This window comes from Diorhabda carinulata, chromosome 3 (assembly GCF_026250575.1).
Source record: "Diorhabda carinulata isolate Delta chromosome 3, icDioCari1.1, whole genome shotgun sequence".
NCBI classification, from domain to species: domain Eukaryota; kingdom Metazoa; phylum Arthropoda; class Insecta; order Coleoptera; family Chrysomelidae; genus Diorhabda; species Diorhabda carinulata.
The window spans coordinates 24,928,141-24,942,408 of record NC_079462.1 but is presented as its reverse complement, the minus strand read 5'-3'; the positions used below and the strand labels follow the sequence as shown (position 1 = coordinate 24,942,408).

The 14,268-nt window shown below is 30.6% G+C and overlaps 2 protein-coding genes across 4 annotated transcripts; one reads left to right on the top strand and one right to left on the bottom strand.

The window, feature by feature from the left end:
- Nucleotides 1–809: 809 nt before the first annotated feature.
- LOC130891681 (protein HID1) lies at nt 810–11,171 on the bottom strand. Its single transcript, XM_057796554.1, has 14 exons — nt 10,813–11,171; nt 10,546–10,759; nt 10,320–10,471; nt 10,198–10,251; nt 9,900–10,099; nt 8,682–8,895; nt 8,386–8,583; nt 8,237–8,327; nt 5,833–6,063; nt 3,981–4,522; nt 3,762–3,842; nt 3,519–3,679; nt 2,629–2,787; nt 810–1,884 (listed from the first exon to the last, which is right to left on the bottom strand). The coding sequence occupies exons 1-14, from the start codon at nt 10,876–10,878 to the stop codon at nt 1,821–1,823; spliced, it is 2,427 nt and encodes an 808-aa protein (XP_057652537.1). The 5' UTR covers nt 10,879–11,171; the 3' UTR covers nt 810–1,820.
- On the top strand, nt 10,927–13,240 carry LOC130891684 (SPRY domain-containing SOCS box protein 3). Of its 3 annotated transcripts, XM_057796558.1 has the most exons (5): nt 11,170–11,260; nt 11,329–11,567; nt 11,686–11,914; nt 11,967–12,194; nt 12,248–12,576. In XM_057796558.1, the coding sequence occupies exons 2-5, from the start codon at nt 11,496–11,498 to the stop codon at nt 12,427–12,429; spliced, it is 711 nt and encodes a 236-aa protein (XP_057652541.1). In that variant the 5' UTR covers nt 11,170–11,260; nt 11,329–11,495; the 3' UTR covers nt 12,430–12,576. The 3 variants fall into 3 exon arrangements, with proteins under 3 accessions (XP_057652539.1, XP_057652540.1, XP_057652541.1); XM_057796556.1 differs by having other exon boundaries at nt 10,927–11,567; nt 12,248–13,240; XM_057796557.1 differs by having other exon boundaries at nt 11,157–11,567; nt 12,254–13,240.
- Nucleotides 13,241–14,268: the final 1,028 nt, after the last annotated feature.

The following is a 14,268-nucleotide window of genomic DNA, read 5'->3' as shown; positions in this document are numbered from 1 at the left end:
ATTGTGTATTTGAACGAAACCTGGTTTGATGAAAGATGAGATATCAACATTTATGAAAATTAAAAACATAAATATACCTGAAAAGGTTCCTACAAAAAAGTTCTTCAATTATAAAAAGTTATAATTTGAGAAATGAGTATTATTAATAATGCCACTATATTATTGAATTTAATCTTATAAAAATCTCGACTAACAATTGTTTAACAATTTTAAGTACGTAATAAGGATTGCGATTGGTTTAATTTTATATTTCCCATCTAACAAAAGTTATTGGTGGCAAAAAAACATTTACATAGAAATTCGAACCAGTTATCTTAAAAAAATTCTAAATCATTCCGAGAATGTGAAGGCTATAAATTAGGATAATGTAAAATAGCATCAAAAAAGATCTATTTTTCATGTAGTAAAAGGTTTTAAAAAACATCCGATAATTGGCTAATTAGAACAAATGCTTCTGTATCAGCATCTGCACAAAATTAAATATTTCCCAATATATTTCTATCTAAAGTTTACTTGATAGTTCGAATACTAAATATAGTGGATATCTAATCTAGAGGAAAACATAAGATCCGAGGACTACGAATTGTAAGTTTTTTTTTTGAATGAATAATGATAAGTGCACTTCTGTTTGGAATTCTATGCCCCAATATGTGTCTTTCATAAGGCGCACAATGAAAATGCGATGACCACGACTAGACTAAGCGGCAACTGAAAAGGTCTTTTGACCAAGCGTTTATCCAGATATGAAAATAACAAAAAATTAGTTATTTTGAGGAATTTCAGGGGGTACGTGGGTTGAAAGAAAACAATTTTATTTAATTTTATCACACTTTGGTTTTATACATTTTTAAATACTTTCAACAGTCAACAGACATAATACAGCAAAGTAAATATGTATGGAAGAGAAATTTTTGATTAGTAGGTATGTTTCTTTCTGAAGAAATAATATAAAAATTACAGAAAAAATTAACATATTTTTATAAAATTTCAATACAAACTATCAATATTACGGAATTATCTAACCTCCATCATGGAAGTTTGGAGTCCTCAGTTTGAAAATCTCTTAAAGTATACTATTATTCAAGTTTTTTTTTAATAAATCTCTGGTGCCAGTCATTTGAGTGAACTGGAGTTACCCCTATGTGTATCACATTCACCGTGAAAACAATATTTCTCGCTCCTGATCATTGATTTGTCATTTTAAAATAAAATAGTCTTTGTATTAACTCTACATGCCTTTTAAAGGAAAGTATTCATCTGGACACTCTGTAAGTTACATAAACATCAATGATATGATTCAGAACAAATAAATTTGATAATAATATTATTAAATGCAAAATATTAATCATCTTGTTAACTATAAATTAAGTACTAGGGTAATTCATTTTCGAAAAAAAAATAATTTTCTCGGTACTCAAGCGAAATATGAATCTACATATATAAAAAAATCTCAGTTTGAGCTCTTAATAACAATTTTAACTGCTTACAATTTAAATATAGTTTTACCATTCAAAATGCATTAAAAATTTGAAAAATTTTTAATACTCAATTTTCTTTTTTCTTTTATTGGTGAACTCTAAAGCGATTTTGAAGAGCATAAACTCACCACAAGGGCCATCAAACTGATTTCCATTATTGTAAAAAGTATTAGAAATTAAAAAAATATAATTCTTAAAATTGATATTAAGAACTCAAACTTGAGAGAGAGAATTTTTTTCGGAAATGAATAACCCTATGAAGTACGTCTGTTGAGTGCCTATAATTAGTACAAATAAATATAAATATATATTAATTTTTAACATTGAAACTAACTATTAAATTTAAATACGTTGAATTTCAAATAATTTAACATCGGTATCATACCAAACTGGAGGATCAACATTCCTGAAAAGAAAACAAATATAAAAAACAATTGAAAATCTCCAAGTTATCCATTTTTTCCGAAACTATTATACTAGAACAAATAGATCAGCTATTATCTGATTGCAGATCCTAATCCAGAACGAAAATTTTTATAAAAGTTAACAAATCCTAAAAATACTTTCATTTCTTCAGGTATATCAAGATAAGGTATTAGTGAAAACTGATATTTCCAATGTGTACACTGAAACCGCATTCAGAACAAGGTTCTTGAATTCAAAACTATAGCTAATTAAAAAATTATAAATAGAGAACCAATAGTCATACACAAGTTTTGTAACATTCTACTTGAAATTTTGACTGACTACTTTAGTCAACTTTCCATAGATTTTTTTCTTCCCTGCTGCCGGCTATTTTTACACCCAATCCTAAAAACTAGAATATTCTTGCAAGTTCTTTAAAATAGTTCCAGAATATTCGAGGGTTGCGTATTCATACAGTCAAAGCTACAGCGGTTAGTAGAATAACTTATCTGTACCCAACCGAAAATCATTTTGAGTTACAATCTCCCCTTGGAACTTCAACAATATGATAATTGACTTCATCGATCTTTTTTCAACCTTTGATAGACTCCAGCACCGTATATAATTGAGAGTTTGGTGGTTTGGTTTGGTGATAGTAAACAGTGTGTTTATTATTAATTTGATCAAATATTTCAGAAATACCAACTTATTCATGTTCTCAGTCAGTCAAGTATGAAAACCTTACCTTAAGTAAATGACTCCCCACATGTACGTCCTAAACCACGTGGTTGTTCCAGAATTTGCTTGATATTTCCTAATTAGTATCGGATGAGGTACTGGCAATAAACCAACTAGAGTACCGTGTTGTAAAAATTTCAAAATTTCACTTTCATCAGTCAATCCCCTAAAACAAGTAACACAGAATATTGATATCTAAACACTTCAATCAACATTAAATTAGAATATATTATAGTAAAATTACTATAGGTCTTTCTAGAACCAAATATATAAATACTAGTCTCGAAAGGTGAGAGTAGTTTGAATATGTTAGAGGAGTATATGAACGGAATTTTTTTTTCAACATTATCGGCGACTACGACTCCAAATACCCTGACTGATGGTTCGCAATATGAAATAAGGATGGCACCTTACAGCATCTACACATTCGAGTTTTAATACTTGAACCAAATAGTAGAATTGGCTAGAGTTTTCTTAGATTCATATTATTAATTCTAAACGAGGGAATGTTAGAGTGTTCTGAAGGAAACCAAAGCTGGCCAGCAATTACGATCCATTAAAGTTGTCGATTTCAATAAGTATTGGCTCATAACAAATAGCAGTCGTAGACTGTCATTTTGGATAAACTAAAAGAAAAAGCATATAGCTGCGTTGATTACACCCATAAGTGGAAAGTATTTGTTTTTTTATTTGCTTTTGTAAAAGATCAATTTCAAGATAATTCTATATTTTTAATTGACTATTTGTTTGAAATACAAAAAATATTTGCCGAGTTTTGGATGTGGAACAATAAAAATATTAGATATTCAATTCTATGAACCTGTGTATTTTTTTGGCACCTATGTCTTTTGAATTTCACTTTTAGGAGTGGACATAACTGATACAGTATGTACTCACTTATCTATACATATTTTTTCAACTTGAGGCACTAAAACTTGTAATAGTCGCATGATTGTCTGTAATGGCAATTTACTTTTCCAGGAATGCACCCATTCACTTGTCGGTACCCATTGCCCATTTTGATTTTCATGTGGTGCACTTACTCTTAAACTATTTCTCTAAAATAAAAAAGAATCTTTAAAATTTGCCAACGGATATGACTCTAATAAATAAAGATATAGATATAAAAAACAAGCTTACTGCATTCACAGCCCTATTGAATCCCCCAGATGGAGAGGAACTTCGAGATTCTTCTAATTCAGTTGCTTCGTTGGAATTCATCTAAAATGTGAATGCAATTATACAAATGTCAAAGTGAAATTACATGAATTTTTATCCTAGAATTTGTGTGACAAACATAATAGTTAATGGAACATATAAAAATGGTAATAATCTCAATACATTTTATAACATACATACTCCTCTACTACTATTTTTTCCTAGGGTAACTGCAGTCTTAGAAGGTGTATTTACAGCTAAAGTCGACATTCCATTGGTCAATGTTAATCCATCCGCTTGTTGTATTGACGGATGTGCGGATTCTCTTTCTGTCATCTGTCCAATCTGTGGTGTATCAGGGAGAGTTGCTTTCAATGTTCCTGGTTCTGCTGGAAGAGCAGGGCGAGACCCTTCCATTGCCTGTTCAGGAATATTCTCGTGACTTATAGAAGCAGACATTTTTTTTTTCGTTTTTTTATTAATTGATTTGGTAATGGCGCTGTAGTCACTTGGTAGATTAGCTAGACTGTGGAATACTTGACGTTTTCTAATAATTGTGTAAACTAAATTAGAGTTACCATCAAATTGGTATTGGATGATATTGTTAAAAATTTCTAGGAGGAAAAATACTAAATGGTGATTAGAAGATGCAGAAAACAAAAACCATGGTGTACTGAAAGCTTCTAATAAGTGAAGCAGTTTTGTGCTCGAGACCATTGATAGAGTTTTTAAGTAAGGTGAAACTGAAACAAAAAAAAAAAACAATATTATAAATATCTGTGTACGTGAATTCATTTATTTCAAGCACATCCTCGCTTTGCTGTGATTGATCATTACAATATTCAATTCTCTTTGAGCTTTACATAGAAAATATTTGTAAACTTCAAAATGCCTCACGTTTTAAGTACTCTTGTCACCATTTGTAAGCAAAACCTTCTGGATTATTATTTAAGGAAGTATTGAATTTTTCATCATTGTCATAGATTAAAGACTCCCTAGATACACACCGTGGCTATTTTCTGTCAATTTAATTCGATATGTATACTTGCAACATTTAAGGGTTCACCTATCAGCTACTCCTAATGAGGACCAGCTTTTTCCAGAGATTCAGAATGTTGTTTTCAATCAAAATTTCATATTTAAAACTCAACCCAAATAAAACAAATTTATTATTTTATTTTCCTATAATAATCTTCCTATGTTCATATCTGGGTTTATAAGTATTTATTCAGTTGTGTATAATAAATATAGGCATTCTAATCATCATTGCACACACACACACACACACACACACACACACACACACACAAGCCTGAGTAACCTGTCAACTACACTGTTCATAAGAATTGATCAAAAATAACTGTATAAAGAGAATAAATAACTTTTAAAGTAAAAAACAAAATACACACAAAACAACCCGTCAGCTGAATGCATTTTTCACGATTATACTAGGATAGAAAGGATCCTATTATGTGGCTATGAACCTATTTGATCAGTCGGAAGGTCTTGGATGCGTATTATCAGGTGATTCTATTTGATCGGACTTAAGAAATATTATACTTTGAGTAAGCCAATAGGTAACTAATAAGAGTAAATAAAAAAAAATATTTTGTTATGAACTCGTCCCCGACATGAAGCCCGCCCTGTCCTGTTAATTTCTATGAAGGTCTTGTTATTTATTTGTTTAGTTTATGTAGTGAGTCAGAGTGAGGGGAACAAAATAGAAAAGTAACAGAAGATATTAAATCAATTATATTGTTAATTAAGTATTAGTGATAAGTTACCCAAAGAGGTAGTATAGATATTTGCAAATTTCTTTTTTCACTAATGAATTTGTTATTCAAATCCTCATTAATAGTATGAATTTATGGAATTTTAAAATCTATTTTTTCATTTTTAGAATATATAACACATTTATAAAACATATTTTTGGATTGGATCATTTATAATTTATATTGGGTAATATATTTTTCAAAGTTAAGATAGGAATGAATTCAGAATATGTTTAATCATAAGAAAAAACTCTTCTGTAGATATTCATAAAAAAACTTACCATTAACTAAAATCGTAAGTAGGCAATCAAACAATGGCTGTAACCGTTGATGTCCAGTCGTAATAATTTTATGAAATACTATAATTAACAGATCTGCGTGAGTTCCTGTAAATACTGGAATGTCCATGGGTATTGTTGCTGTATATGGTTTATTGAGACGAACTCCAAAATTCCTTTCACCAGAAAGCAAAAGTAAAATAAATACTCCAATATGCATGAGACCGACTCGAGCTAAAATATAAATAATTTTTGCAATTTAATACAATGATGTGTATGGTATTGAGCAAAATTTTACATAGGAATATTAATGTAAATTGGCTAATATTTCCAATGTACCGGTGTCATTCTTTGGTTCTGCTTTCATAGAATCCAGGACCATATCAAACGATGGAGTTTTGTGAAATTATTATTCAAAATGATAACACAATTCTTTTAAATTTTACCATTTACAAAGGAATTTAAGGTTCCGGTAAAATGATTAATTTTCAAAATAGAATACTCTGTAATGTCAAGTGGACTATTTTTAAAAGATTTTTCTGCAAATAATTTTATTTTCTTTAGGATATTTAAAACAAAATGAGACGCAACATGGAAAAGAGTTTTGAATTTTAATGAATTAAGGGAAAAAAGAATTCAACATTACAATTACAGCAGAACAGCTAAAAGATATGAGATATTGGTATCACTTCACCTCTCTTTAAAAAAGGTAGCAAAACAGTTTGCAATAATTGTAGAGGCATAACTTTGCTAAGACTGATACTGAAAATCACGAGAGTATTTTAGAAAACAGGCTAAGAAAAATAATAGAGGATTTGCAAAGTAGCTTTAGAAAAGGAAGAACATGTATTTACATTTAGACAGATAATAGGTAAAAAAACTGACAACAACTCAATAAGTATACCTCGGTTTTACAAACATTTAAAAAGCATTTAACAGCGCCCAATTAAATCAAATACGGTAAAGTTTACAACAAAGAGGAGTTAAAGTCAAATTGAGAAACATCAAATGTACCGGGTGTCCCAATAAGAATGGATCTCTGCCGAGATATGGCCAAGGGCCATTCTTATTGGGACATATAGAACGAGGAACTGGGTGAGGAAAAATAATGACCAATCACGACTAAAGAAGAATTAAGACAGGGAGGATGATTACTCAGTCCTGAGTTATATATAATGTTAATAGATGAAGTATTGAAAGAAGTGGAAAAAAAGTGATACAGAAATATGGAAATAGTTGGAATCTCTGTATATGTTATTACCGACGACTTAGTAATGTTTGCTAAAAATGAAGAGGAAATGGACAAGACAAAAATAATGGGGGATGGGGAAAAATAGAAATAGATGGAATACAATTGGAACAAGTGAAGAATTTCAAATATCCAAGCATGGACATAAATAGTTATGGAAATCAATAAGCAGAGATGAAATAAAGAATCATCGCGGCAATTAACATTTTTATTCAATTAAACATAATTTTCTAACAAAAAACACCGAAATGAATGTTCATAAATCACTATTCTGACCAGTACTTATTATTATTATTAGCGAAATCTTGGTACTTACAAACTCTCTCAAGAGAGAGATTCAAGCAGTAGAAATGAAGTACTTACACAGAGTCAAAGATGTCAGCAGAAATGATCAAATACGAAATGAAACAATAAGACTTGGATATAGAATCTTAGTGAAAACAATTGGAAACCAACAACTTAAATGGTTTGGACACCTTTGTAGAAATACAGAGCAATAGACCGGTCAAAAAAGGATTTAGCTAGCTAGAGAAATGAAAAAGAGGAAACGAACTTTCCCAAAGAAATCTGCAGTGGAAATTTTAAAAGAAAAGAGAAAAACATGGACAGAAGCAATAAAAAAACTAGAATAGAGGAGTGGCTGAAATTTGTGAACGAATAAATAAACATACATACCTGAAACCCACAAAGGGTACACATATATATATATATATATATATATATATATATATATATATATATATATATATATATATATATATAATATACAGCAATATTCTATAAAAATTAACACTGGTAAATTGTCATTAAGTTGGCTAATTAACATTCTTTGCTTTGGTAAAATATTTTCCATATACATATATACATAGTGGTGTTAATTTGATCCAAACTAAGAGTAATAACAGTAACTTTTTTTAACCTGAGAATAGGTAGCTAAAATAGGTTAGGACCAAATTAATGCAGTTTTAAAAACATAAAGGTTCTTTTGCGAATAACAATTTATATATGATTCTACTTAAAGTTATTTAATACAGATTACTGGAAAAATGAATGACAGACATGCGCCAGATTAAAGGACAAAGTAACTGAACTCATCTTTCATGTTACAATTTGAATATTATCAATTTCAAGCCATTGTTTCCTTAAAAATTTACTTACACTGATCAGCTCTGGAATCATTGAGATGATATAAAATAGGAACCAATACTTCCAAAACATCACTACTCTTTAGTACATAGTACAAGAATTTCTACAAAGAAACAATGAATTTATACCCAAGAAAGTTAGTTCATTTATAAAGTACTTACCTTATTGTAATCACACAGTTTCCAAAAAAATACCAACAATTCTTGATGAAAATGAACTTTCTTTGTTGAATTTGGTAAATATGTTTGAACTAAGGGATTATTTAATAATCGAGTAATGCCAGTTAAAATAAAATTGAAATCTTCATCTCTGTGTATTCTAGACAAGTAATTAATGAAAAGATTATCAGGGACGGAAACCTAAAAAATAAAAATGTGATTAGTTGAATATTTTGTACTGAACTGATTTATAAGAAAAGAAGACAATTCAGGTTTACTTGTATAAATATCATGCTTACATCTTCACTTTCTGCAGGAGTTGAAGAACTTGTGTCATGATCTAATGTAACAATAAGAATCTGCAAAGCAGCTTCAACTAATGGTTCCAGAGAGTCACTAAATAATAAATGATTATATGGTACGCCCAAGCCAACAGGATCATAAGCACAGACGGTATTTAGTAATGATGTGAACATTGGAAGAGCATGCCTATTTTCTGCAGAAGTTAAATACCTAAAATATTGTAAGATATGAATGCAACTATTTAATTCATTTTTTTTTCTATTCAAAAAAACAAGCACAAGGGTAAACCTCATTGTACTCAAGTAGTTCAGGTGCCTGCTGTGTAGAAGTACCTGTGGATGTTAAACTCAAATTTTTGTAGGTTGCATTTTACAATGAAAGGAGTCCCAATAAATTCAAGTTCTGGGCGTCTGCAGTCGAACTTGGTGTTCATGAGTCATGTCTTCCTGTCAAACAGGTTTTGCAAAAACTGCTCTAGGTAGGAGGGATTATCTTAGACAGGTCAGAAGAGCATTTGCCTTGGTAGTATTGGTAAAACAGAGTCAGGGCGGCGACTTTTCTTCTATGCTTTAAGCTGTCCAAATTTCTCGTCAAATCTGAATCGCCTATAAGTCAAATTGCTCTCTTCTCTATAGAGTCGAGCATCCTTAAGGTATGCTTGGGAGCCGAGCTCCAAATGTGCGACCAAAACTCCAAATATAGACGAATCTGGGTTTTGTGGAGAATTAGAAGTTACCCCCAACCTCAACACCCAACAGCTAGTGGTATTTCAAGTCCAGACAAGACCAAATATTGAGCTGCAGAGCCAGCCTTCTTTGTAAAAACACAGCCTGCGCTGTGATGATTTATTGCTACCTACAGATTTGGTCTTTGGCCGAATTTATTGGTGTGGTTGATTAGAACGACGACACCATAGTGCTATTGATGGCCAAGCTATAGATTGTGCAGATTAGTCGTGTAAATAGTTGATGTACAGGACAAAGAAAGTAGGTGACAAGATTCATCCCTTGGAAACAACAGGGTTGACCTCAAACATTTCTAAGGTATATCCATAAATAGCCACCTGGATTGATCAGTCTTTGAGGAAGCTACTAAGCCAGTCAATAAGTGTATGAATTAAGGCTTGAAAATATATATCATATTTTGAAATAAAGACTCAAAACTTGAGGATAAACACCTTGAATTTATTCTAGATATATTGATTATATACTTACAGTATCCATTTGTTTGGGTTGTCAGTTATATCAGCTGGTGGATGGTACATAGTTTCACTAAAGCAAGTCAAAAGAAGCTTTAATAATTCAGTGCGGTTAGAATCAAAAGTAGGGTTACGCGGTGGTGAATGTGCAAAACCAACACCAGCCTCCCAAATATATTCACAACTATCAATTGCAGACAACTCTTCAGCTTTATCCTATAAATATAAAGGGTTAGAGCATAAAGATGTATACATGCAAAATATAAAACCCAATTAGCATTCCAGTTTTCTTAAAATTAATATACAATACTTACTGGACCACTTTTTCTGTTTGTGACTACAGTGAAATCTGGACAAAATAATAGGTCCTAAAAATACATAAAATATATTTCCCAGTAAAAAACTCTGAAAATATACTTCAGTTTGGATTACTTACACACACAGAGTTCAATAAAGAATGTGCCAATGGAACTGACTCTTCATACTCCTCTTCTTTACTTGGAAGAGAGGACCAGAAAAAGTCTTTCCATTCTGAATCTTCAAAAATATATGGCAATATTCTTGTGAGAAGTCTTGCACAGTTCAAAACTATGAAATAAAAAATGTAACAGTATTGTTTGTTAGGGTATCTCTTTGAAGTAAATATTTGATATATAATTCACCTGTTTGTTGTTCATGGTGTGTCCTACAACTATTGTCTACAGCTTTAACAAGTTTCTCAACAGCTTTATAACATAATGTTGCTAAATTAGAGGGTGCTTCTTCTCTTAACTGTCTTATTTCTATAGCAGGGACTAGAGTAAAAATGTCTTGAACATTTGACACGTTTTCCGACCAAAATTGTTCCCAGAAGGTATCATCACTTGAATCAATTGGCTACAAATGTAGTAGATTAGATTTATAAAATGTTTCTTAAAAGAACGAATTACCTCTGATTTTGATGTAAGTTGAACCACTGCTTTTCTAAAATTTAATTTCGTGTCAACGTTTCCCATACTTTTCTAACGTTAATTTTATCGAAGATGATAAAAATATTAATCAATAATACACATTATTACATTACTGTCAATGTCATCTATACATGAATTTAATGTTATTTTGTTTGATATGTATCGCAGGTATAATTCTGAAATTTGATTGAAGGAGTTTATTTGTAATAAAAAAAAAACATAATTTTTATCATGTTATAAAATAAAAGAGCATATAATTAATGATATAATCTAATTTTTGCATTTTATTTTGATTGAATATATATGTTGGCGATCATGGTTTCAGTTACGTCAAATATACTGTCATTGACATTTTGAAACTAAAAATCCTTTAAGGATACAAGATCACATCTTATTTATAATTTTAGGGTAATAAAATTTTGCTAAGGTATATTTATCTAATAACTATGAAAATCACAAATGCATTTTGCACTGACAAATGTACAAAAATTAAAGGAACATCTGATGGGACGTTGCAGTGTAAATGTGGAGAAGACATTGGTATATTTATTTGGCATTGGTCACCAACACACAGTTCACCTGATACAGGAATATCAAATGAAAACAAAGACATTTTGTTTCATCCTTGTTATAGTTCGGGTACTGCTGCTGTAAGAGGTGATATGCAATTTAAACCAAATTTGCACTATTATTGGGAAGTAAAAATGATTTCTAACATGTATGGAACTGATGTTGTGAGTTAAATTTATACACATTTATTTATATGATTAAACTCAAATAGTACAGTATTTGGTAGATTTGAAAAATACTACAAAATTTTATTAAACTAAATTAGGTAATCATAATTTTCAGATGGTTGGAATTGGTACTTCAAAAGTGATATTTGCTGACTGGAAGTTCAGATTTTGCAGCTTGTTAGGCATTGATTCCCAATCTTGGGGCTATTCATATCATGGTCTCATTCAGCATGATAAATTATTATGTAAATATGGATCAAAATTTGGGTTGGGTAGTATTATTGGTGTTCATTTAGATATGTGTAAAGGCACTTTAGAATATTATTTAGACAGAAAGCCGTTAGGTAAGATATAAGATTTTTTTAGTGTTAAAAAAGATAAATAACTATATTGTAGGTATTGCTTTTACTGGAATCAAAGGCTATGAATTGTATCCCATGGTTAGTTCTACTGCTGCTCAATCAGCTGTTAGATTAGTATGTTCTGTATCAGAAGCACCAACTCTACAAATGCTTTGCATGCAGTTTATTTCTAAACATCGTTCTCTATACCAAAAATATCAAGAAATTCCTGGTTTAAAAAGGGTGTATGAAAAAAAATATTTTTGGATTGTACCGAACTTTGGTAATATTTTATGGAGATGGTGTTAGGAGGATATTCATTGGAAATATTTTTAGTTATAGATGAAGACAAAGCTAAGCGTCTTGCAGAAATAGAAGATTATGTAATGTGCCCAATAAGTTACAAAAACTTTTTGAAAAGTCATAAAAAGCTGAGAACAACTTCATGGTTTCCTTCAGACTTTAATATGGATGAAAGTGATTCTAGTTTGACTACTTCGTCTTCCAACTATAAATGATAACAAAATGTGATATTATATTGGATAGAAAAACTGTGCACTTGCAGCTAATGAGGCTGTGATTTATCTCAAAATTATTTTATTTTAACAAAATTTATACAATGTGCTAATAAGATATTATTAATACTATATAAGAACTTAGTCACATTTTCTGTCAATTTAATAATGTGTAATTTTATAGGCTATTTGACCATAATTTTGAATCATTTTCTTCGAAATAATTCATTTTGACCATTTCTACGAAATATTTTGCATCTTTATTGCTTTTAAGGTACAATAATCTCAATAGTATGGTTGTTTTTTGCATTCATGTCCAAACTCTCTAAAAGAATGAAACCAGATTAAATCATTTCATTAAAATAGTTTGTTAAAGCATTTTTAAAAACCGACTTTAGTACTTCTCTTTTGTCTTTTATTGATTGAAAATGAGTGCCTGGAAATAATAATGTAGTTTTACAAAGAAAGAGAAATACAATGCTTGTTCATCGAATTTTGGGCCAGAAACTGATGATGGCTTTATAAGATTGTGCATAATTGGGATGCAAAATACAGGAGTTTTCATTCCACAAATTCGTAGTTTCAGAAAATATGCTCTCTAAAATGTAGTATAATACTCTTAAGTATTTATTCACTGTTTTTCTAGAGAGAATTAACATCTATATATTCAATAGATTTTTTTAAGTCCAGTTTATATATACCGTTTTGAAGCTTGTTTTGATGGGATTGTATGTGAATGATCCATCTCTAATTACAATGTATGACTGTGAGTTAGTGATTGATTCATTCTAGTTTTTCTCCAGAAACATTAAAATAGTACTAATTGGCGAGGAACACAAAAATGGCAGTTCTGAAGGACAACTATCAGTTATTATGTTATATTACAGTTAAAAACGTTCTTGCCCTCTAGTATTTTCCATGTAACTCAAGTGACTGTCTTTGTCCATTCGTTCTAAATGACTAACTATTGTAATCTTCTTGTCTTTATAAACGCGCTGATTGGTGAATCATTGAAAAGTGTATAAATTTCAGGGTTTGATTTTCTCTTCCAGATTTCAAATTTCTGTTTAGTTTTATTCTTCATTATCCAGGTTTTTCACTCGAATGTCAGGGTGGGTCTCAAAATTGTCTTATAACTTCGAACTTCCATAGATCTGGATATCTCTTTCGATGCTAATATTCTTCTAAGGCTGCCTGCACAGCTCTTACTTTTGGCAATTATTAGATCGATTTACTTTTTTCTTGGCATTTATTATCTTGTAGTACACCCAAATACATGAAATTTTCTACTTCTCGAATTTTATAACATCCCATCATGTTTATGTACTTTGAAATTGTTTTTCGTCTTGCTTCCACATTTATTCTTTATTTCCATAAACTTTGTTTTGCCATTATTGAAGTGTAGGCCTATATCTTCTACTGCTGTTATTCGTTGTTTTGTGGTTTCTTCAAACTTTCTTTTGTTTCTTGCTATCAACATCACGTCATAAGCATTGATGACATTTGTTAAATATAATGCCCTTTATCTTGATACTGGTTCTTATTATGCCTTCCCAGGCTAGATTAAATAGTACCGTTGATAGGGCTTGTCTTAATCCTTGTTGTGTTTGGAAAGGTTCACTTTTCTTGTTATTAATTTTTACTATATTGGTTGTATCCTCTGTCATCTTAACTAGTTGAATTAGTTTGGAATTTCTAATTGGATTAACTTTTCTCTGTTCACACTATCATAAGCTTTTTAAAATCAACAGAAAGGATCTCTGTTGGTATCTCACACAGCCAGTGATCAGCTGTTAAAAATTTGGTTATGTATGTTCTTCTGCCTTTTCTAAACCCTCCTTG

Coding starts and splice junctions, on each gene's coding strand:
- LOC130891684 (XM_057796556.1), top strand. CDS start 11,280: ATGAAAATCACAAATGCATTTTGCACTGACAAATGTACAAAAATTAAA. Junction 11,568..11,685: donor ACATGTATGGAACTGATGTT/GTGAGTTAAATT, acceptor CATAATTTTCAG/ATGGTTGGAATTGGTACTTC. Junction 12,195..12,247: donor TTGGATTGTACCGAACTTTG/GTAATATTTTAT, acceptor AAATATTTTTAG/TTATAGATGAAGACAAAGCT.
- LOC130891681 (XM_057796554.1), bottom strand. CDS start 10,878: ATGGGAAACGTTGACACGAAATTAAATTTTAGAAAAGCAGTGGTTCAA. Junction 10,100..10,197: donor CAAACAGAAAAAGTGGTCCA/GTAAGTATTGTA, acceptor TTATATTTATAG/GATAAAGCTGAAGAGTTGTC. Junction 3,680..3,761: donor TCAATAGGGCTGTGAATGCA/GTAAGCTTGTTT, acceptor TTTTTATTTTAG/AGAAATAGTTTAAGAGTAAG.